The following is a 22548-nucleotide window of genomic DNA, read 5'->3' on the forward strand; positions in this document are numbered from 1 at the left end:
TCGTGATACACCCTCATGGCCTCACTCTGTTCTGAGATAAGCTGCTAAAGAAACGTTCTCCGTTCCAAGTAACCCCTCCTGGGTTGAGAGGTGCTCTGTTTGCAGGGCTGGGTGGCGTTGGTGCCATGGGGACACTGTAAATCCTGTCCCTGCCATCGTACACATGAGGAGACCTAGTGTGGAGAGTGACTGGCTTGCAGGCCTCACACAGGGTAGCGCAGCCCAGCCCTGATGCCTGCAGGCCCCAGAGCTGAGGCCCAGGAGCTACTGTGCACCCACCCCAGACTCAGTAGGCTTGCCCTGGTGGAGCGGGGTTAGAGGGCAGACCGCAGGGAAGGCCGGGGTATGGGGTGGCCGCCCGGTGCTCAGGCTGCTTTTCCCGTTCTGTCCCCAGGGAGACGTGCAGGAAAGGTCCCTGGAGCAGCTTCGCCTGCCGGACCGGAGCAGCCTGCTGTCTGAGATCCAGGCTCTGCGCGCCCAGCTGCGCATGGCGCACCTGCAGAACCAGGAGAAGCTGCAGCACTTGCGCACGGCCCTGACCAGCGCGGAGGCGCGTGGGAGCCAGCAGGAGCACCAGCTGCGCAGGCAGGGTGGGTACCCCTGTCGACACTGCCTGACTGCCTGTGGGGCCCGGCCTCTGCACCTGCCACCTGACGCTCACCTGTGTGGCCTTGGGAGCAGAGGGTGGTGACAGGGCATCATCTAGTCAAGCCCCTGAGTGTTGCCATGGTTGTCAGCTGATAGAACTGAGCAGAAAGGACCCTGGAGACAGGCAGCGCCAGGTGGGGCCAGCACAGAGGCCTCACTGCTGGGCCTGGTGTGGGCAAGAGGAGCCTGGGTTGGGCTTTGAGTGCTGGCAGATTCTTGGGAGCTCGCACTAGAGTTCAGGAATGTCTTTTAGGTTTCTACATTTAGTTTAGCTTCTTCGGGAGTTTTCATGTAGACGCTCAGGTCATCTGTGCATAAGTAACGATTTATTCCTCGTTTCCTGCCCACATTCTCTCGTGTGCTGTGTGGGTAGGCGCCTTTCTCTGCTGTTAGTTTTAGGGACAGGAGCTGGTCTCGTACCCTTGCATGTGGGGTCAGGTGCCCTTGGTTAGCTGGGGGAAGCGCCCTCTGTTCCTAGTCTTGGATTCTGTCAAGGGGAACGGCCTTGCAGTTCAGCCCATGCCCTTGTCCCAGCGCCTGTGCCCTTTGCGCTCTCTGGGGCTGGGGCCGGCACTGTCCGAGTGCTCGTGGGGGGCGATGCTGTCTGACCACTCATGAGGGGGATGGGGGAGGTGGGCTGGTGCTGTCCGAGCGCTCGTGAGGGGCGTGGGGGCGGGGGGTGGACTGGCTCTGTCCGAGCGCTCATGAGGGGCATGGGGGCGGTGGGCCGGCGCTGTGCAAATGCTCGTGAGGGGCACGGCGTGGCGGGGGCGGCGCTGTCTGACTGCTCGTGAGGGGCGTAGGAGCGGGGGGTGGGCTGGCACTGTCCGAGTGCTCGTGAGGGACACTGGTCCGTTTTCTTTTGTACCTTTTTGGTCTTGGTGCTGGGTAGTACCAGTGCCACAGGGGTGTGGGAAGTATTTGGGAAGTAGCCCCTCCGCCCTCCATTGTGTAGAATTGGTGTCTTTCTTCCTTAAACTTTGGGAGAATTTTCCAGCAAAGCCACCTGGCCTGGAGTTGCCTCTGTTGGAGGCAGTTTAGGGTGTGAGTGGGGGTGGGGTGGCATTTTAGGACGGCTCCAGGGCTACATCACTCCTGGACTCTGTGTGCTCCCGGCCAGGAGGGTGGGCCCCTGGTCCACAGAACCTCCTTTCTTCCCAGATAAACCCCATGTCCCCATAAGTCTGTTTCTAACCAGGCGTCACTTGTGCAGCACGGGGAGCTCAATGGGGTCCTGTGTTTCTGTTCTTTCGTCTTTCTCAGTTGAACTGCTGGCCTATAAAGTAGAGCAGGAGAAGTGCATCGCTGGCGACTTGCAGAAGACGCTGAGTGAAGAGCAAGAGAAAGCAAACAGTGTGCAGAAGCTCCTGGTGGCGGAGCAGAGTGTGGTGCGAGATTTGAAGTCCGAGCTCTGTGAGAGCAGGCAGGAGAATGAACGGCTGTCCCGGTCCCTCTGCGAGGTGCAGCAAGAGGTCCTCCAGCTGAGGTGCGCCTGATTCACCTTCCCTGGACACTGGCGGGAGTCTCGCCGTCTTCTTGACGATGAAGGGAAACAACATTTGGTGGGGCCGCAGTTGGGCAGCCCCAGGGGCACCGCGCCCTGCTATGCCTGGGTTGATAATCCTGTGGTGGGGGGTGAAGCACATGCGTGGGACCTGGCAGGGCTCTGCCTCCCCTGCTGGAGCTCCCAGCCCCCAGGAGCACACTCTGGCCCATGTGGTCACAGTGTTCTGTGACGTCTCCACGCAGATCCATGCTGAGCAATAAGGAGAACGAGCTGAACGCTGCGCTTCAGAAGCTGGAGAGTGAGCAGGGGAAGGGGCGTGCCCTGCAGAGCCAACTAGAGGAGGAGCAGCTCCGGCACCTGCAGAGGGAGGGCCAGAGTGCCAAGGCCCTGGAGGTAACGGCGTCAGGGCAAGGCAGCCGGCATGGGCCGAGTCCGCTGGAAGCCTGAAGCCATGTTCCTCTTTCCTTCTCCTTTTCCTGTTCTTCATGGCAGTGTGTCCAGTTGACAGCAGTGTGAGGTAGCAGGATAGGGCTGTGTTTTCAGGTAAAATTGCACGTTGGGGTAGTGGCAGCGACCCCAGGGCGTACTGTGCGATGACCCGTGGTGGCACGATACCCCTGCTCAGAGCCCCCACTGTCCCTGAGCACTTGCTGTGGAGATGGACACAGCCTCCTCGCTGGCCATCCAGACAGAGCGCAGCCTCAGAGGTCTGTGTACTAGGCGGGCTGGTGGTGGGGCCCCTCTGCTTTGTATGGCAGAGGCCCAGCAGGCATCCTGTGGCTTCCAAGCAAGTCTGTGCCAGTTCCGTGGGTTATGACTTTCAACAGCATGGAAATAGTGGTTCATAGCAAGCAGGGTGTGCATCTCTGAGCCTCTTTGGTGGAGTGATTTTCTGAAGAGGAGGCAGGACCCTCTTTGGTGGAGTGATTTTCTGGAGAGGGGGCAGGCAGGGGACATCTCTGAATCATTTTCTGGGGAGGGACAGACGGGACATCTCTGAACCAGGACGCGTACGTGCAGCTACTCAACACCACTTCCAAAAAAAGTGTGTCATCTCCGCAGTCAGGGTTTTTTGTTACTTGATGAACTAACAAAAACATCTCATCCCTACATATGGCTAATAGGGTGCATTTCTTTTTTTTTTTCTTTTTTTTTTTTTGAGACAGAGTCTCACTCTGTCGCCCGGGCTGGAGTGCAGTGGCCGGATCTCAGCTCACTGCAAGCTCCGCCTCCCGGGTTCCCGCCATTCTCCTGCCTCAGCCTCCCGAGGAGCTGGGACTACAGGTGCCCGCCACGTCGCCCGGCTAGTTTTTTGTATTCTTTAGTAGAGACGGGGTTTCACCGTGTTCGCCAGGATGGTCTCGATCTCCTGACCTCGTGATCCGCCCGTCTCGGCCTCTCAAAGTGCTGGGATGACAGGCTTGAGCCACCGCGCCCGGCCAATAGGGTGCATTTCAAAAGGTAGAACTGCTGAGCTGAAGTATATAAACAAATGTGGACAGGAAAACCATGTAGACGCTTTTCCGCTTGATTCGGTGTCTTCCATCGTGTGTGTTTGCTGTCTAGGAGCTGCGGGCGTCTCTGGAGACACAGCGTGCTCAGAGCAGTCGACTCTGTGTGGCACTGAAACATGAGCAGACGGCCAAGGACAACCTGCAGAAGGAGCTGCGCATCGAGCACTCACGCTGCGAGGCTTTGCTGGCTCAGGAGCGGAGCCAGCTCTGCGAGCTCCAGAAGGACCTTGCGGCTGAGAAGAGCCGCACCCTGGAGCTGTCAGAGGCCTTGCGGCACGAGCGGCTCCTGACCGAGCAGCTGAGCCAGAGGACACAGGAGGCTTGCGTGCACCAGGACACGCAGGCCCATCACGCTCTGCTGCGGAAGCTGAAGGACGAGAAGTCCCGGGTGGCGGACTTGCAGGCGACGCTTGAAAAGGTGCAGCAGCAAGCCCTGCGTTCTCAGCAGCAGCTTGAAGCTGAGGCTCAGGAGCACTGTGAGGCGCTCAGGAGAGAGAAGGAGGTAAGTGCCACCCTGAAGTCGACGGTGGACGCCCTGCACACCCAAAAACGAGAGCTGAGATGCTCTCTGGAGAGAGAGAGGGAGAAGCCAGCGTGGTTGCAGGCAGAATTAGAGCAGTCACACCCACGCTTGAAAGAGCAAGAAGGACGCAAGGCTGCGAGGAGGAGCGCGGAGGCCGGGCAGAGCCCAGCGGCTGCGGAGCGGTGGAGGAAGTGGCAGAGAGACAAGGAGAAGCTGGTGAGAGCCGTCTGCTGGCGGGGCGTCCGCATCTAGAAACGATAAGCAATTGGAGTTAGGATGGTTCACGTGGGGGACGTGAGATGGATGTCTGTCCCTCTGGTCTGCCCTGGCCTGTGTGCCCTGACGCTGGCACCACACTGCTGTCACTGTAGCTTTCTGGAAAGTATTGAAATCAAGAAGTGTGATTCCTCCAACTTCATTCTTCCTTTTCAAGGTAGTTTCAGCTCTGTGGGACTTTTTGCTATTCCATAGGAATTTGCGGATTGGTGTTTGTATTTCTGTAGAACCTGCCATTGGGATTTTCTTAGGGACTGCATTAAATGTGCTGATTGCTCTGGATAGTATTGACATCTGGACAGTATGAGGTCTTCTGATCCAGGATTACAGAATGTGTCTCTCCATTTAATTAGGTTTTTTTTTTTTTGAGATAGGGTCTGGCTCTGTCACCCAGACTGGAGTGCAGTGGTGTGATCTCAGATCACTGCGGTCACCGCCTCCTGGGTTCAAGTGATTCTTCTGCCTCAGCTTCCCATGTCGCTAGGACTGCAGGCACACACCACCACGCCTGGCCAATTTTTGGATTTTTAGTAGAGAGGGTTTTCCATGTTCGCCAGGCTGGTCTCAAACTCCTAACCTTGGGTGATTGCCCACCCCAGCCTCTCAAACTGCTGGGATTACAGGCGTGAGCTACCGCACTCAGCTGTTTACTTAGGTCTTCTTTGGTTTATTTCAATAGTGTTTCATTGCTTTCAAAATATGAGTTTTATACTTTTGTTACATTTATTTACTTATTTTTTGAGACCGAGTCTCATTCTGTCACTCAGGCTGGATTGCAGTGGCACAAACTCAACAATGTTGAATATAAGTGATGAGAGCAGGCTGGGCGCGGTGACTGATGCCTGTAATCCCAGCACTTTGGGAGGCCAAGGTGGGCGGATTACTTGAGGTCAGGGTGCGAGACTAGCCTGGCCAACATGGCGAAAGCCCATTTCTACTAAAAATACAAAAAATTAGCTAGGCATGATAGTGTGTACCTGTAATCCCAGCTATTTGGGAGGCTGAGGCAGGAGAATTGCTTGAATCCAAAAGGTGGAGGTTGCAGTGAGCTGGGATTGCGCCACTGCACTCCAGCCTGGGCAACAAGAGAAGACTCCATCTCAAATAAAAAGAAACTCTTCGGAATAGTCGTCGTTGTTTTATCTCCAGAAGTCTTGGAGAGCAGGGAGGTGGTTTGCTGGTGCAGATAAGTGTGGCTGAGCATGACGGGGGTGTCGACACAGGACCCCGACTGAGGGTGAGATGTCGCGTGTGTGTGTGCCTTTCTCCTGGGCTAGGGCTCTACCTTTCGTGAAATGCTCAAAGGAGTCTTTGCTTTTTGAGAACTTTCTGAAACCATGCCTGAAGTTTCCAGCCAAAACTTTTTACTTAATTTGATTATTTATTAAAAAGAATAGTAACACGAGTGCTTAGAAAATGTTTTCTAAGTTGCATTAGTAACTTGCCTTTAGGATGCACCTTGACCTGTATTTTGAGTGAGGTGGCCCTTCCAGAGTGTGTGTCGGTTTTTTGTTGTTGTTGTTGTTGTTGTTTTTGAGGCAGAGTCTTGCTCTGAGTGCAATGGCACGATCTCGGCTCACTGCAACCTCCACCTCCCGGGTTCAAGTGATTCTCTTGCCTCAGCCTCCTGAGTAGCTGGGATTACAGGTGCCCGCTGCCACGCCCTGCTAGTTTTTGTATTTTTAGTAGAGACGGGGTTTCCCCGTGTTGGTAAGGCTGGTCTTGAATTCCTGACCTCGTGATCCGCCCACCTCAGCCTGCCAAAGTGCTGGGATTACAGGCATGAGCCACCCGGCCCGGCCTCCAGAGTGATTTTTACTGAGGATAGTGAATTTGATCTGGATTATAGAATCCTTCTCTAGCTGTAGCCGTGGAAGCCTCCCAAGATAGTGGCATGCCAGAGACAATTCCATCTTTTCTAAATATAATCTCATTAGTTCCTCTCTATCTTACTTTCCTTACCAGAAAATAGAAAAGATATTCCCGTTTAAGAGGCCCGAGTGTCGAGTGAGGTGCTGCCAGGAGAGTTGAGTCTGAGCTGCATCCTGGTCACCGCAGTGGCAGGGACGCTGGTGCCACACAGCGCAGGCTCAGCTGTGGGTCCTCTGGGCTGGGGCGGCCTCAGCTCGGTGCTGGGGTTCCCTCCCTGACACTGCGAGAGCCTCTGTGTGTGCATCTTGGGCCTCTTCCCGCCAGATCTGTCTTTGTTTTGTCACGAGGAAGCCCCAACAGCGCTACTGGGAATCCGAGGCCCTTCAAAGGCTGCTTCATCCCTCCTTGCCCCATCGTGCAGTAGACCTCCTGTGCCTGGTGGGAGTTGTGCTCTGGGCAGGGGCTCAGGCGCTTGCTGACATGCTTCTCCCGGGCACCGGACATGGCCCGTGCCCCCATCCTGCAGAAGGGAAGGCTGCTGCTCCTTGAGATCTGGCTTAGGAGCTCAGGCCCAGGTGGCCACCCAGGCTCAGCCCCAGCGCTGCACTCAGGCTCATGGTGTGTGCACATTCACATGCACAAATGTGCCTGTCCGTGTCTGTGTTGGTCTGAACGTCTGGACGTGACATGTACATATGTGGATGAGTGGGGCCAGGGGACCGGGAAGCGTCATCCTGTCTATTTCAGCTTCTCAGGCTCCTCTCCTTTGGACCCCGTATGCTTGCCCTCGGCCTGATGAAAGCCTGATAGTTTTAAAAACTACAGTGAAAACGCTTACCACTGAATCACTCTGGGGCGTGATTCAGTTGCCTCCGTGCTGGAGGCACACAGAGCAGCACAGCACGAGGGTGTGCAGTGCATTAGGCTGTGGGTCCCAGTGCAGGACCACAGAGGCCGCCTGCGTGAGGGCCTGTTTCTGGCCTGTGAGGGGCCTCCCCTGTAACGTGACTGTGTGTGTTGTTTTTTTTTCTTTTTTTTTGAGACGGAGTCTCACTTTGTCGCCCAGGCTGGAGTGCAGTGGCGCGATCTTAGCTCACTGCAAGCTCTGCCTCCCGGGTTCACGCCATTCTCCTGCCTCAGCCTCCCAAGTAGCTGGAACTACAGGTGCGCACCACCACGCCCGGCTAATTTTTTGTATTTTTAGTAGAGACGGGATTTCACCATGTTAGCCAGGTTGGTCTCGATTTCCTGACCTCGTGATCCACCCGCCTCTGCCTCCCAAAGTGCTGGGATTACAGGCGTGAGCCATCGTGCCCGGCACGGCTGTGTGTTTTGGGCTTTTGCTTGGCAGGTTTTTTTTGGAGCTGGAGTCTCACTCTGTCGCCAGGCTGGAGTGCAGTGGTGCAATCTCGGCTCACTGTAACCTCTACTTTCCAGGTTCAAGCGATTCTCCTGCCTCAGCCTCCCGAGTAGCTGGGATTACAGGTGCACGCCACCACGCCTGGCTAATTTTATATTTTTAGTAGAGATGAAGTTTCCCCATGTTGGCCAGCCTGGTCTTGAACTCCTGACCTCAGATGATCTACTCGCCACAGCCTCCCAAAGTGCTGGGATTACAGGCATGAGCCACCATGCCCCACTGGCATCTTTTTATTTATTTATTTATTTTTTTGAGATGGAGTCTTGCTCTGTTGCCCAGGCTGGAGTGCAGTGGTGCAATCTCGGCTCACTGCAAGTTCCACCTCCCGGGTTCACGCCATTCTCCTGCCTCAGCCTCCCAAGTAGTTGGGACTACAGGCGCCCCCTGCCACGCCCAGCTAATTTTTTGTATTTTTTGTAGAGACGGGGTTTAACTGTGTTAGCCAGGATGGTCTCAATCTCCTGACCTCGTGATCCACCCACCTTGGCCTCCCAAAGTGCTGGGATTACAAGTGTGAGCCACCGCGCCCGGCCAGCAGTTTTGCTTTTGGACACTGATGTGAACGTCTTCTCTTTTTTCTGCTAACAACAGCGAGAATTAGAACTGCAGCGTCAGCGTGACTTGCATAAGATCAAGCAGCTTCAGCAGACGGTGAGAGACCTGGAGTTGAAGGACGAGGTGCCCGGCAGCCGCCTCCACCTGGGTTCTGCCCGCAGGGCTGCTGGCTCGGATGCGGACCACCTCCAGGAACAGCAACGAGAGCTGGAGGCGATGAGGCAGCGACTGCTCTGTGCTGCCGGGCTTCTCACCAGCTTCGCCAGCCAGGCCGTGGACAGGTGTGCACCCGCGCCACCTGGCGTTTGCTGGTCCCTTGCAGCCACGCCTCTGTCAGAGACCCCTCCCGAGGGTTTGGGTGCATCTGGTGTGAGGCCCCTGCTTCTTTATACTTAACGCTGTAGTCCTCTTCCTGGGACTTTTCCTGAGGGATTCCAGATTGGCAGGATGGCATGTTCATATTCTTTTTTTTTTTTTTGAGACGGAGTCTCCCTCTATCGCCGGGGCTGGAATGCAGGGGCCGGATCTCAGCTCACTGCAAGCTCCGCCTCCGGGTTCCCGCCATTCTCCTGCCTCAGCCTCCCGAGTAGCTGGGACTACAGGCGCCCGCCACCTCGCCCGGCTAGATTTTTGTATTTTTTTGGTAGAGACGGGGTTTCACCGTGTTAGCCAGGATGGTCTCGATCTCCTGACCTCGTGATTTGCCCGTCTCGGCCTCCCAAAGTACTGGGATTACAGGCTTGAGCCACCGCACCCAGCCGGCATGTTCATATTCTAAGTTAGAGGAAAAAGTTCTGTGATTCAAACTATGCCTGATGTGGGGCGTCCACGTTTCTTTGAGGGTTGGCTTGGTTCTCTTTACACTGTGCAGTTGCTCACCACCCACGGGGTCGGGTTTGGAGCCTCCTGTGTCCCCCCACCGGCTGGCACTGCCCAGAGTCACTCAAGGCCACTCACCCAGGATGACGATCGTGATATTTCATATGGGCAGAAAGAGTAATGCTAATGTTCATCTTTTTCCCTATACACAGATCAGCAAATGCAGTTCTCCTTTCTATACTTGGACTTAACGTATAGAGCAGCATGATTTCCCTTAGGACAGCATTTTAAATCATTAATTCCGGAGGAAAGCCGCAGGGCCTGGCAGGCAGCGGCTTCCCGTACTCAGTGGCGAGTCTCCCGGCTGGAGGTTTCTGAGCTCTGCAGAAGCGTCCACCCACGGGCCTGTTCCCCCCGGGCCTCTGGCTCTGCCTCTGCCTCATAGACGAAGTGATGGACACACAGGCTCTTCAGGAACCTGTCTTCTCCTTGCTTCTCTTGAGCCAAGAGTTCTTGTTTAGTTTTGGGTAATGGTCACTTGGAGTGCATATGAACCTTTAAGTGCCCATTTATTTTTACAGGACAGTTAATGATTGGACATCATCCAATGAGAAAGCAGTGGTGTCGTTACTGCACACGTTGGAGGAGCTGAAGTCTGACTTGAGCAGGCCCACCTCCTCCCAGGTAAGGGCTGAGCGCCCCCAGGTCCCTGCCCCGGCTCCTCCCCCAGAGGGGCCCTCTCGGCAGCTCTGTGGTTTCTTTTTCATGCCCCCAGTTGTCCTTCCTCCCTTGCTGTCTTCTCTAAATTCATGGTTGCTCTCTGGGTGAGTGGGTGGGGTCGACCCTGTGGGCCGAGTGGGGACGGATGTCCTCCATGTCCTGGGGCACTTCTGTGGTCTTCGGGGGCTGAGCCCTGCTGCCCATGGAATGCTGCGTGACTGTGTGGACGCCCCTCAGTGCTGCTTACTGTGCGTGACCCGAACACACCGCGGGCTGCGGTCAGGAGGGGCTGTGGTTTTGCTCCGGTGCTGGGCTGGTGTTCACCTCCACCTGGCCCCGCCTGCTGGCTTTGTGTTTGTGTTGATGGCCTTTGCTGGAAACAAAAACGCGAGTCCTCCTTGGAAAGTCTGAGCTCGCCGTAAGCTGCCTCTGAAGAAGGTGGGAATCTGGCTGCTGGTATCAGTTCCTGATGCGGGTTCTGTGGCGTTTATGAAATCATGACTTTTATCGTGGAACCCACGCATGTGAGGTGCAGGGGAGCTGCACCACTTACCCTCCGGCCCCGCCAGCCGAGCGTCGTCGTGGGTGGCGTGCACCCTGCCCCTGCATTGGGCCCTGGTGACCTTCCAGTGTGCCCACCCTCCGTAGGCTGAACGTCCTTTTGATGGGAGAAGTAAGAAACCTGTTTCGAGGGGCTTCACATCCGCCCCCTTGGGATGAACTAACAATGATCCAGCCACCTGTTAATTACAGTGCTGTGAGAACAACCAAACGGGGTATGCTTTGTGACAGGCCTGCATTGTTCATACAAGCCAGTTTTGTGCAAAGTCTGTGATTCTATGACTTTTACAATTTTCTGCCAGCCCCACAAGCTTCTTATTGAACCCCAGACACATTAGTTACAATCCCTAAAAATAACTGTTGACAAAAAAACACAGATAATGTGCATGCCCTTTAACAACAAATACTTACAAATTTATTTATTTTTCTCCAAGAAAAAAATGGCAGCAGAGCTGCAACTCCAGTTTGTGGACGTCCTGCTGAAAGACAATGTTTCCCTCACGAAAGCCCTCAGCACGGTGACCCGGGAGAAGCTGGAGCTGAGCAGGGCCGTGTCTAAGCTTGAGAAGATGCTGAAGCACCATCTGCAGAAAGGCTGCAGTCCGAGCGTACGTGTCTGTGCTCAACCCTCACCTGCCTCAGCCTAACCCGCCATGGTCCGGAGCAGCTCCACCCCACAAGAGGCCAGGCTCCCTTTAGGGAACTGGGGATGTGGGCGTCAGCTTCTCCCTAACTGCCAGGCTCCGTTGCCTCTGTCTGAAGCCTTGCTAGATGTGGGATGTTTGAGCATCTCAGCCGACTTCCAGCTTCACCACAGACAGCATCCTCACTGACCCTGACCACTACCGGATGTTTGGTGCATGTTCATAAAAGAGTATTTTGACTATGAATATTATAATCTGATTGAATTTATAGTTTTATTTAAAGTGACTTATAATTTTTTTTTTTTTTTTTTTTGAGACGGTGTCTTGCTCTGTTGCCAGGCTAGAGTGCAGTGGCGTGATCTTGGCTCACTGCAACCTCCACCTCCCAGGTTCAAGCAGTTCTCCTGTGTCAGCCTCCCTAGTAGCTGAGATTACAAGTGCCTGCCAGCACACATGGCTAATTTTTATATTTTTAGTAGAGATGGGGTTTTGCCATGCTGGCAAAGGCTGGTCTTAAAATCCAGACCTCAGGTGATTTTGCCCGCCTCGGCCTCCCAAAGTGCTGGGATTACAGACATGAGCCACCGTGCCTGGCCTAAAGTGACTTGCAATTTTCTTAATGGTATAGTTGGATAGAGTTATCTTCTGGAATGCCTGATTTTTTTTTTTTCTTTTGTATTTAGGCTGTTTTGTTTGTGATTTGCTTTTTTATAACTTTTAAAAAAATTATTTTTACATTTACATACAGTAAAATTTGCCCTTTCCTGGTGTAGCGTCATACAAGTTCACACACGCACACATCCCTGTAACCTTCATAAGTAACCACCATTCACAGAACACACAGCAATGGCCCCCTCAAAAGAGCAGCAGGCACCCCCGCCTGCCGTAGGCCCTGGCTCTTTCCCAGAAAGGTGTGTCAGTGGAACCAGAGCATCTGGGGCCTCTTCAGCTGGCTTCTTTCACTTTTTGGGTTTTTTCTGAGACAGGGCCTTGCTCTATCTCCCAGGCTGGAGTGCGGTGGAGCAGTCACAGCTCACTGCAGCCTTGATCTCCCAGGCTCAGGGATCCTCCTGGCCTGAGGTGGTGTTAGCAGCAATCTGTGCACGTCCTCCTGGATACTCTTAAGTCATCTCTAAGATGACCTGCAACACTTGATTCGGTGTGCTTAACTCTCTTTTTTTTTTTTTTTTTTGAGGCGGAGTCTCGCTCTGTCGCCTGGACTGGAGTGCAGTGGCCGGATCTCAGCTCACTGCAAGCTCCATCTCCCAGGTTTACGCCATTCTCCTGCCTCAGCCTCCCGAGTAGCTGGGACTACAGGCGCCGCCACCTCGCCCGGCTAGTTTTTGTATTTTTAGTAGAGGCGGGGTTTCACCGTGTTAGCCAGGATGGTCTTGATCTCCTGACCTCGTGATCCGCCCGTCTCGGCCTCCCAAAGTGCTGGGATTACAGGCTTGAGCCACCGCGCCCGGCCTTGTGTGCTTAACTCTCACCTGCCTCAGCCTAACCCGCCATGGTCCAGAGCAGCTCCACCCAAGAGGCCAGGCCATGTAAATAGTTGTTGTAAATAGTTGTTATCCTGTATTGTTTAGAGTGTAGGGGCAAGAAAAGAAGTGTATGTGTTTGGTGCAGACACATCTTTTTTTGTGCGTATTTTTCACCCACAGTTGGTTGAATCCATGGATGCGGAACCCACAGCTGTCAAGAGCTGACTGTGTTTGTAGTTATCAGTGGTTGGCATTTCTAGGACCAGAGAATATGAGAGGGTTTAAGGCTTAAAGCTTTGAATTTGGGGTGATTTTACAAATAATTAGTTTTCTGTTTCTACTAAAATGTACCTTTTTTGCAGTCATACTTCAGCAAGTGGCATGTCGTAATTACTCCATGTTAATTCTTTGACTGATCACAGCACGGCATAACCTAGGCCCTGCTGAGGGGGTGCTGAAGATGAGGAGGGCCCAGGCGTGGTGTGGTCAGCCTGGCCTCCCTGCACACGGCATTCTCCCTAACCTGCTCCTGGCTGCTTCTGTGAGATGCTCTTGTTGACGAGCAGCTCTGTAGACAGCGTGGGCTGTGCTTCCTTACAGAAGTTGGAAAGGGCTGCTTGGAAGCCAGACGAAACGGCTCCACAGAGTTCCCTGAGGCGCCCAGACCCCAGCCGGCTTCCACCGGCTGCCAGCGAGGAAGCACACCCCAGCAACGTCAAGGTAGGAACAGTGCCACGAGTATAGAACGTTGGTGCTTTTTTAAGTCCTGGGTTTGTAAATTGCAGGCAAAGTATTTTGGGGACCACAAGGTTCTCGTCTGCCGGGTGTAGCAGTCCCATCACTAAAGGAAAGGAAGTTCACAGAATAAACTTCAGCTTGATTTTTGGTTTAGTTGTGCACACGTACTGAGTTTCTATGCTTGTTAAGTGTGGAACGTGGAAGTCTTTGACAAGTCAGCAAATGGCGGCCTCTGCAGCCTGAGGGAGGCCTGGCCCAGGGACTTGCCGGGATTTGGCCCACGCTCTGCTAGAGTCTCCTGGTGGCACAGCCCCCACCCTGTGACGTCCACCCCATGCCCAATTTGGACCTTACCCAAGGGGTTAAATTCAAGAAGCCTTCCTAGGGGCTCATTTGATGACGCTGTGGAGAGAAGCTTTTGTGGTTCTAGATCTTGTCTGACAAACACAAATTGGTCTTTGAATAGAACAGCAACGTTGTTTCTGGCCACAGATACTGTTGCAAGGCCGATGGCCTCTGTGATGATTTGCTGAGAAAAAACAGTCTGGCTCTTTGGAGAGCGCGATGGTGTAAATGTGCGTTGTCAGCAAGACAGTCGTTGTTTCCTATGGTAAAATCTTACTGTTTTTTTTCTTTTAGATGGAAAAATTGTACCTACATTATTTGAGAGCAGAGAGCTTTAGAAAAGCTCTGATTTATCAAAAGAAGTATCTTTTGCTGTTGATTGGTGGATTCCAGGATTCTGAACAAGAAACACTCTCCATGATTGCCCATTTGGGAGTATTTCCTTCCAAAGCAGAGCGGAAAGCCACGTCTCGTCCTTTCACACGGTTCCGCACGGCCGTCAGGGTGGTTATTGCCGTATTGAGGTAAATGCCGTGACATCCAGTCAGCACGTCCGCGTCTGTCCCCGTGAACGGGCAGCACACTGCATGGTTTTTTGGTGATCTGATTCCTTGAAACTCTATAATATGTTCTCTTTTTAAAGATGAATGGCATTTGAGGCCTTAGAGAAAATACAGATGATGAACTTGTCTTCAGGAAGTCATGTGTATGAAGCGTCACCTTCTGAAACTAAAGATTTAAGGGCACTTTTGTATTACAGAGGAACATCTTGACTTTTAATGGGCTTCGTGCCACAAGGTTTTTTCCATTTCATAGTTTTAGAGTGTGCTGAATTTCGAAAACTGCTTTTCCCCCTAAATGTTGTGCGGCTGTGCCTGCTCCCTGATGCCACAGTGTTCCCTAAGGCCACACACAGGCCTGTCTGGAGGAGCAGATGCAGCAGAGAGTAGCTAGGAGTCCTGTTCCTTTCAGAGACCAGGCGCCAAGCCAGTTCAGTCATCACAGCTGCGGGCCGGGCTGAAGTGGGGTGCAGGCGAGGCCTCCTGGGGTGCTGTGCTCTCAGCTTCTCTGGTCCTGGGGCACTTTTGTCTCCTCGGCTCTGAGCTCCCCTGACCGTAGGCCTTCACTGTCCATCCTTTCATCCACCCATCTGTCCATCCTGTGTTTGTGGGGAGAACACCCTGCATGAAGAAGCATTTTAGGCACTAGATGGGGGAGGTAAGCAGACCCAAATCCTACCTCCAGGGTCTTCCTGTCGAGGAGGATCATTTGAAGGCAGCAGTGTCCCAGACAGGAGCAGTCTCTGTGTACCTGTGAGAGCACTGCCTAGGGTAGCTGCCACCAAGGGGCCTTCACGGGTCTCATGGAGGAATAGGCAGTGTCTGCTGTGTCTCAAAGGAGGGAAGCTGCAGGCATGATGCTAGTCCCGAAGGCCATCCTAGCAGGACGTCTGGGGCCATGCACCCTGACCTGCATGCCCTCGTCACCTGCACCCTGCGTGCTTACCATCTGATGGACTCCTGCGAGGGCTGGGGTCTCTGTGTTCTGAGCCTGTCCGTTGGCATCTGTGACAGGATGAAGACGCGAAGGTCCTGCACACCAGGTCAGAGCGGTGTGTGTTTCGGAGTCACTGGTGTGGCCTGCTGACTTTGAACTGGAGTCGTCCTGAGCTGGGCCATGGCGGGTGTCTGGGGAGCCGGGTGGTCCACGGTGGGGCTGCAGTGAGGCTTTGTCAGGTGGTCGGGCATGGGAAGGTCGCCGCCGCCAGCAGCCCTGCGAGCACTTTGGATGTGTGCACCCGGCGTGCAAGGCCCAAGTCAACAGACTGGCCCACCTTGACGTCCTGGTCCCGGTGGGCGGCGAGGCCTCCATTTCTGCTTGTTTGATCCCAGTGGGGTTTTCGTTGCTCTTTCCCTTCCTGTTTTGCCAGACTTTTAAGTGTGTCTTGTCTCTTTTTTTTGTAGATTACGTTTTTTGGTTAAGAAATGGCAAGAAGTAGATCGGAAAGGAGCTCTGGCACAAGGCAAAGTCCCTCGCCCAGGTGGGACTCCAGCTGCCGCTGACCACTGGACTCACAAACCTTTCTTCCTACTGTTTGTAGCTTTTTCATTCACTTTTGGGTCATTTTTCAGTGTTGATGGGGATGTAATAAAGCACAGTAAGAAAATCCGTGTATTCCGTCAGGGCAGTCGTCCAGAGGGAGGGTGCGCCCAGCACTGGGAGGTCAGAGCTCACGTTAGCTGTGAGCACAGTTCACAGGGGCGTATGGCGATGGGAAACGCTGAGATGCTCAATATATTGATTCTTTAATAGTGTTTAGCAAAATGGTCTTTTTTATTCTCCAGATCAACTGAAACTCACTTCACATCTCTTTCCTTGTAGAGCATCATGCTTATTTCTGGCTCACTCACATCTTTGTCTCAGGAGTTCTCTGCCGTGCCACTGCCCCCCATAGCAGAGAGCACAGCTGGCTGCACTTAGCACTGAAGGAGCCGGCCCCAAAGCAGGGCATTTCCAGGGGCTCTTGTCCCAGAGTGGCAGGGGGTGGGCGTGCGGCTCCGGGCCTGTGGGGCTTAGGCTGCCTGAGCCACTGCCAAGCAGCACCATAACTGGGCATTCCTAGAAGTGCCTTACCAAGTTGTTGTCTTTAGAGACAGGGGCTTACTCTATTATCCAGGCTCGAGTGCAGTGGCACAGTCATAGCTCACTGCAGCCTTGAACTCCTGGGCTCAAGCCATCCTCCTGTGTCAGCCTCCCCAGTACCTGGGACTATAGGCGTGAGCACTGTGCCTGGCAGCTATGTCAGTGTCGACTCCACATTTTAATAGTTGCTTCTTGAAATTAAAAGACTTTGATTCAGCCATCAGGAAAGTTTGCCCTTCTGAGTCATACCTGGTGGTCTCTAGGGTTCCTGCCCCTCCCTCCTGAGCCAGCTCCTCAGAGCTGATAGAGGCGGGACCCCCACCCAGGTCTTGAGACCCCCCCAGAGATGGGCTGCCCCTGCGGATGCAGATAATCAAAGCTCAGGTTTCTTCCAGAGCTTTTAAAGAGATACTGTAACTCGAGTACTTTAAAAATGTCTTTTTTGGCCGGGCGCGGTGGCTCAAGCCTGTAATCCCAGCACTTTGGGAGGCCGAGACGGGTGGATCACGAGGTCAGCAGATCGAGACCATCCTGGCTAACATGGTGAAACCCCGTCTCTACTAAAAAATACAAAAAAAAAAACTAGCCGGGCGAGATGGCGGGCGCCTGTAGTCCCAGCTACTTGGGAGGCTGAGGCAGGAGAATGGCGTGAACCCGGGAGGCGGAGCTTGCAGTGAGCTGAGATCCAGCCACTGCACTCCAGCCTGGGCGGCAGAGCGAGACTCCGCCTCAAAAAAAAAAAAAAATAAAAAAAATAAAAATAAAAATGTCTTTTTTTTTTTTTTTTTTTTTTTTTGAGACAGAGTCTCGCTCTGTCACCAGGCTGGAGTGCAGTGGTGCGATCTCTGCTCACTGCAAGCTCCGCCGCCTCCCGGGTTCACGCCATTCTCCTGCCTCAACCTCCCTAGAAGCTGGGACTACAGGTGCCCGCCACCTCGCCCGGCTAATTTTTTTGTATTTTCAATAGAGACGGGGTTTCACCGTGTTCACCAGGATGGTCTCGATCTCCTGACCTCGTGATCTGCCCGCCTCGGCCTCCCAAAGTGCTGGGATTACAGGCGTGAGCCACCGCGCCCGGCCTAAAAATGTCTTAAAATTGCCATACAGACTCTTAAAAGCTTATACATTTAAAATTTTGATAGATGGGCCTTTACTAAAATGCACTCATTTCTTTTCCTAATCCCTTTATTGTTAACTAATTCTGGGGAAGGGCCCCGAGTACGACGGCCGCAGTCTCCACCCAGAACAAGAGAGTCCCCCCCAACCCGGGATGTGCCCTCAGGCCACACCAGGGACCCCGCCAGAGGCCACGGACTGGCAGCAGCAGCCTCCCCACACATTGGGGGAAGGTCAGTGTGACGTCTTCAGGCCCTGTCTCCTGCCAGGGCTCTCCCTCCAGCCTACCATAGGGCCTCAGAGAAATGCATTTTTAGTTCTGGCTTCGGCCCAGCCCAGGGCAAGGCAGGAAACTCTCCAGCATGAGTCCATGGGGGCCTGGAAGTCCAGCCCCATTTTGGGGGAGGGCCTAGCTTCTCTGGTGGTTGTGGTGCCGCAGAGCCTGGTCCTGCGATCTTTAGTGAAAGAGTAAATGGTGGCCGAGGGCCCCTTTTGTGAGGGATGTGCCCAGGTGAAGAAGGCATGTTCCCTGCCCTGAAGATACTTGGAAGCTCTGGGTGGAGAGGGAAAAGGGATACTCCTGGTGCTCCCTGGGCCTGGTGGAAGGCTAGGAGGAAGGACAGCTGAGGTGAGGACTGAGCAGGGCAGGTATCACCCTGACCAACAGTTTGGGAAGATCAGGAAAGGCAGGTGAGACCTGGTGCAGAATCCAGGTTGGGTAATAGATACATTATCGAAGATTTAGCAAACAAAGTAATATACAGTCATCTTTACTCAGCTCTGGAACATTGCACAGAAGCTGTTAAAGCACTCTGTGACACTTTTATAAGGAAGGATCGGAAGGAAACGGCCCTGGAGTCACCCATTCCCATGGGTCTGGTTGGCGGGGCTGGTGCCTTTCTCTCACTCTGACTCCGTCTGTCAAACTCAACTTTTTTTTTTTCTTCTCTTGGTGTGCTAATTGGTTTGAAGAGCCACTCCATCCCCAAATTCAGGATTAGAAAGATCCCTGACTGCTTCTCAAGATCCAGAACATTCCTTGACAGAGTATATTCACCATTTAGAAGTGATCCAGCAAAGACTGGGAGGGGCTCTACCAGGTAATGCAAGTCCTCGCTGAGTATTTATTAAGCTGGTTATCACGGTACCCTGGAAAGGTAGGGTCCGTCAAAAGATGGCTGGTATTCAGCTTAGTAACTAAAGTTTCGGTCTGAACAATCAGTGTCACTAATAGTATTAGCATAGAGGTTATAAGTGAAGATTCTCGCAGAAGTCTAAGCCGATGTACTCAGCGATACATGCTGGGGTCAGTTTGACTTAATCACCGTCTGGACTTTTTTGTCCTTTCTCTTACATTGATAGCGAACGTAAAGATTGTATTTCGACCAGAATATAATTTGTTCAGTGTTTCTTAAATATCATAATTTAAACCACTGTATATTAGAATTCACATTTTTACCAAAATATACATGAATTCAGTGATAGTGTCAAAATTATTAAATTCTTTTTCAAAAACTCCGTGAAGCCTTGTAACCAATTTGCTGCCTCATTTTTATTTATATGCAGATTCTCCTTCAAAGAAATCCTGCCACCAGAAGATTAAACAGTGAATAAAATGCCATGGCTCTTACCTGCGACAGTTCTATTTGAGGAAAAGATTTGTTTTTCCCTTTTACCAAGGAAGCTCGTGGGACAGCATGGGCACTACTCTTCACGTGCAGTGACAGCAGCCCCCAGCTGCCTTCAGTTTAGTGTCCTCACCTTTATGCATGACTGCAAAGCCAGATGGAGCATTTTCTATGGAGCCTCTGTATGTTTTAGGCCCGTGACCTTCGTGAGGTGACAGGTACTCACTCCCGTGAGCCCTGGCTGTGTGCTGTTGTGTGCTTATGGGCAGATCCATCCTTCCTGCCTCCAAGAAGGATACACAGAAAATGGCTTCCTGTTGTTTTGTTTATTTTCTTAACGTGCACAGATGGAAACTTCATTTAAAAATAAAAACAAAACAACTCAAAAAGGAATAAAATGTAATCACTGTTTTGTTTGTGAATAGCCCTTATGTTTTTTCCATTTTATCCATTTTATCAGTTTGCCCTTCTCACTGACTAAAAAATTGAGCAGAGAGTTTATGTCAAACTCATAGAAGTCAAAAAGTTTCAGTGGAACTCAGAGCATTCTTGAATAGCCACTTGACTGTTGTTTACTCTTAATTGGTTTCTTATTTTTTTAAAGATGCTGCCACTATGTATCCACCTCTCATGGCCATGCCATGCTTTTTTTTTTGAGATGGGAGTCTCACTCTGTCACCCAGGCTGGAGTGCAATGGTGCAATCTTGGCTCACTGCAACCTCCACCTCCCGGGCTCAAGCAACTCTCTTGCCTCAGCCTCCTGAGTAGCTGGGATTACAGGCACCCACCACCACACCCCGCTAATTTTTGTATTTTTAGTAGAGACAGTTTGACCATGTTGGCCAGGCTGGTTTCGAATTCCTGACCTCAAATGATCCATCCTCCTCGGCCTCCCAAGGTTAAGTGTTGGGATTACAGGCGTGAGCCACCACGCCTGGCTGGCTGTGCTTTTTTATGTTTCATTCATACTCGTTTAGACTAGTAATATCTAGCCAAGGACCCTTTACCCAAAAATGTACTAGGTGTATAATTTTTTTATTTTTGGAGACAAGATCTCACTCTATCACCCAGGCTGGAGTGCAGTGGTGCAATCACAACTCACTGCAGCCTTGACCTACGAAAGAGCCCAAACGATCCTCCTGCTTCACCTCCCAAGTAGTTGGGACTACAGATGTGCACCACCACGCCTGGCACTAAATTTTTGTATTTCTTTTAGAGACAAGGTTTCACTTTGTTTCCCGGCCTAGTCTCAAGCTCCTGGCTCAAGCATTCCTACTGCCTCTGCCTCCCGAGTAGCTGGGACTACAGGCACACACTGCCACATTCAGCTAATTTTTTTTTTTTTAAGGAGAGATGGGTTCTCACTCTGTTGCCCACACTGGTCTTGAACCCCTAGCTTCAAGTGCTCCTCCTGCCTCGGCCCCCCCAAGGTGCTGGGAATATAGGCTCAAGACACTGTGCCCTGCCCTAACTTCCAGTTTATTGAGGGAGAAATAAATGAAACTAGGAGGAAAAAGATGAACATGGGCTATTCTACAGTTAACTGCCCTCGTCTCGTCAAAGAGACAATGGGATGTGAATGTGAGGAACCTGTTGTAGGTTAAAGAAGCCAAGAAGCTGTTGGCCAGGCACGGTGGCTCACACCTGTAATCCCAGCACTTTGGGAGGTCGAGGCGGCCAGATCACAAGGTCAGGAGTTTGAGACCAGCGTAACCAACATGGCGAAACTCCATCTCTACTAAAAATAAAAATCAGCCGGGTGTGGCTACTCAGGAGGCTGAGGCAGGAGAATCACTTGAACCCGGGAGGTGGAGGTTGCACTGAGCCAAAAGTCCTCAGTACCAAAAGATGCCAGTGAAGACACTAGATTACAGATAGAGATGTTCCTGTTTTGTGTATAAGCCACCCAGTTTCACTCAAAAATTGGGATCAGTAGCACCAGCTAGTACAGTAACGCCATCCCTGGGTGTTGGCTTAGGCAGCAGTCTCAACTGCTAGTTCAAAGTTCAAAATATCACCTTTGTATCTGGTAGAAGCAGTCCTCCCTTGGGACAGCAGAGTTCAGAGTTACAAGATGAGAAGCCAAAATTCCTTCTGGGGTTACCTGGCATAACAGGAAGAGGGGCCATTCGTATCTGCAGCCCTCAGGTTTCCAAGCCAGCATATGCTGGCTGTGGGAGAAGTAGCACTAGGTATTGTTCAGTCGAAGCCCATACCACATCCTGTATTACAGCACTCCATACCGATGGTACTGTCTCCAATCTGGCATCATCGTTGAGCCTTCGGGAGGCCTTTCCACCATCCACTAAGCGAGCTACTTCTGACTGACAGGAGTTTGGGGTAAGATGAGGGCATCGCACAACCACATGCTTAGAGCCACACTTACTGTCAGAAGAGTTTTTCTGGTTAGAAGCGATGATGAATTAGGAATTTGGGAAGTCTGCAAATGAGTGTTGGGCAGAAAAGCAATTCATATGCAGAATAGGAATGAACACATGCAGGGGGACAGCAGAGCCGGAGAACTGCGTGGGAGCCTGAGCTACCTGTTCATGCTGCCTGCTGCCACCTCCCTGACCTGCTGGAGGCTTGTCTCCTTTTCCAACACCATTCTCTAACACCAGCTGCCTGTCCTACAGTTCCATTCTGACACTACCTAGAATCGGAATGGACACAGTTTCCACAAGTTAAGGACAAAGTCCTTCAATTTTTATTTTATTATTTTTGTAGAGATGGGGGTCTCCCTGTTGCCCAGGCTGGTCTCGAATTCCTGGGCTCAAGTGATCCTATCCTGGCCTCCCAAAGTGCTGGGATTACAGGCGTGAGCCACAGTGCCTGGCCTAAAGTCATTCAATTCTGATACTACCTGGAGTCAGCACAGACCCTAAAGGCTAAGAACTCAGTCTCCACTTCAGACATCAGCCACAAGTGGTGTTCCCAGGCTACCGCAATTCTGCCCAGCCAATTTAAAAGTTTGTGGGGTTTTCACCCCCACCCCTGTAGGTTTAATAATTTGCTAGAATGACACGAAGTACTATTCTTGGGATTACCAGTTTATTATACAGGGTACAACAAAGGAACAGCCAAATGGAAGAGGTGAGCAGGACAGGTATGGGGCCCAGAACTTCTGTGTCCACTGCAGGCATGCTGCCCTCCCAGCATTATCGGGGGAACCCACCCCCAATATTTCAACATAGGTTCTTTCTATTTTCCCTAAGTGTTGGCTGGTCTGAGAAATAGAACAGAGAGAAGAATTTTACAGCTGGGCTGCTGGGGGTGACATCACTTAGTGGTAGGACCGTGATGTCCACCTGAGCCGCAAAACCAGCAGGTTTTTATTAAGGACTTCAAAAGGGGAGGGGGTGTATGAACAGGGAGTAGGTCACAAAGATCACATGCTTCAAAGGGCAAAAAGGAGAACAAAGATCACAAGGCCAAGGGCAAAATCAAAAACTGATGAGTCTATGTTCAGCTGTGCATGTATTGTCTTGACAAACATCTTAAACAGAAAATGGGGTTTCAGAGCAGAGAAGCAGT

At 52.1% G+C, this 22548-nt stretch overlaps 1 protein-coding gene across 1 annotated transcript in view; it reads left to right on the forward strand.

Moving 5' to 3' along the window:
- Window positions 1-19437, forward strand: part of PCNT (pericentrin) — a 124292-nt gene extending 104855 nt beyond the window's left edge. Inside the window, 13 exon segments of the mRNA XM_033232676.1 lie at window positions 395-590; window positions 1912-2134; window positions 2398-2548; window positions 3722-4408; window positions 8352-8596; window positions 9716-9818; window positions 10850-11023; window positions 13144-13263; window positions 13921-14150; window positions 15591-15667; window positions 17480-17618; window positions 18358-18485; window positions 18952-19437. Of these exon segments, the coding sequence (XP_033088567.1) occupies window positions 395-590; window positions 1912-2134; window positions 2398-2548; window positions 3722-4408; window positions 8352-8596; window positions 9716-9818; window positions 10850-11023; window positions 13144-13263; window positions 13921-14150; window positions 15591-15667; window positions 17480-17618; window positions 18358-18485; window positions 18952-18995 (2517 nt within the window). The 3' untranslated portion in view covers window positions 18996-19437.
- The last annotated feature ends 3111 nt before the right edge of the window (window positions 19438-22548 follow it).

The sequence above is a fragment of the Trachypithecus francoisi genome, unplaced genomic scaffold (genome assembly GCF_009764315.1).
Source record: "Trachypithecus francoisi isolate TF-2019V2 unplaced genomic scaffold, Tfra_2.0 Lachesis_group14, whole genome shotgun sequence".
NCBI classification, from domain to species: domain Eukaryota; kingdom Metazoa; phylum Chordata; class Mammalia; order Primates; family Cercopithecidae; genus Trachypithecus; species Trachypithecus francoisi.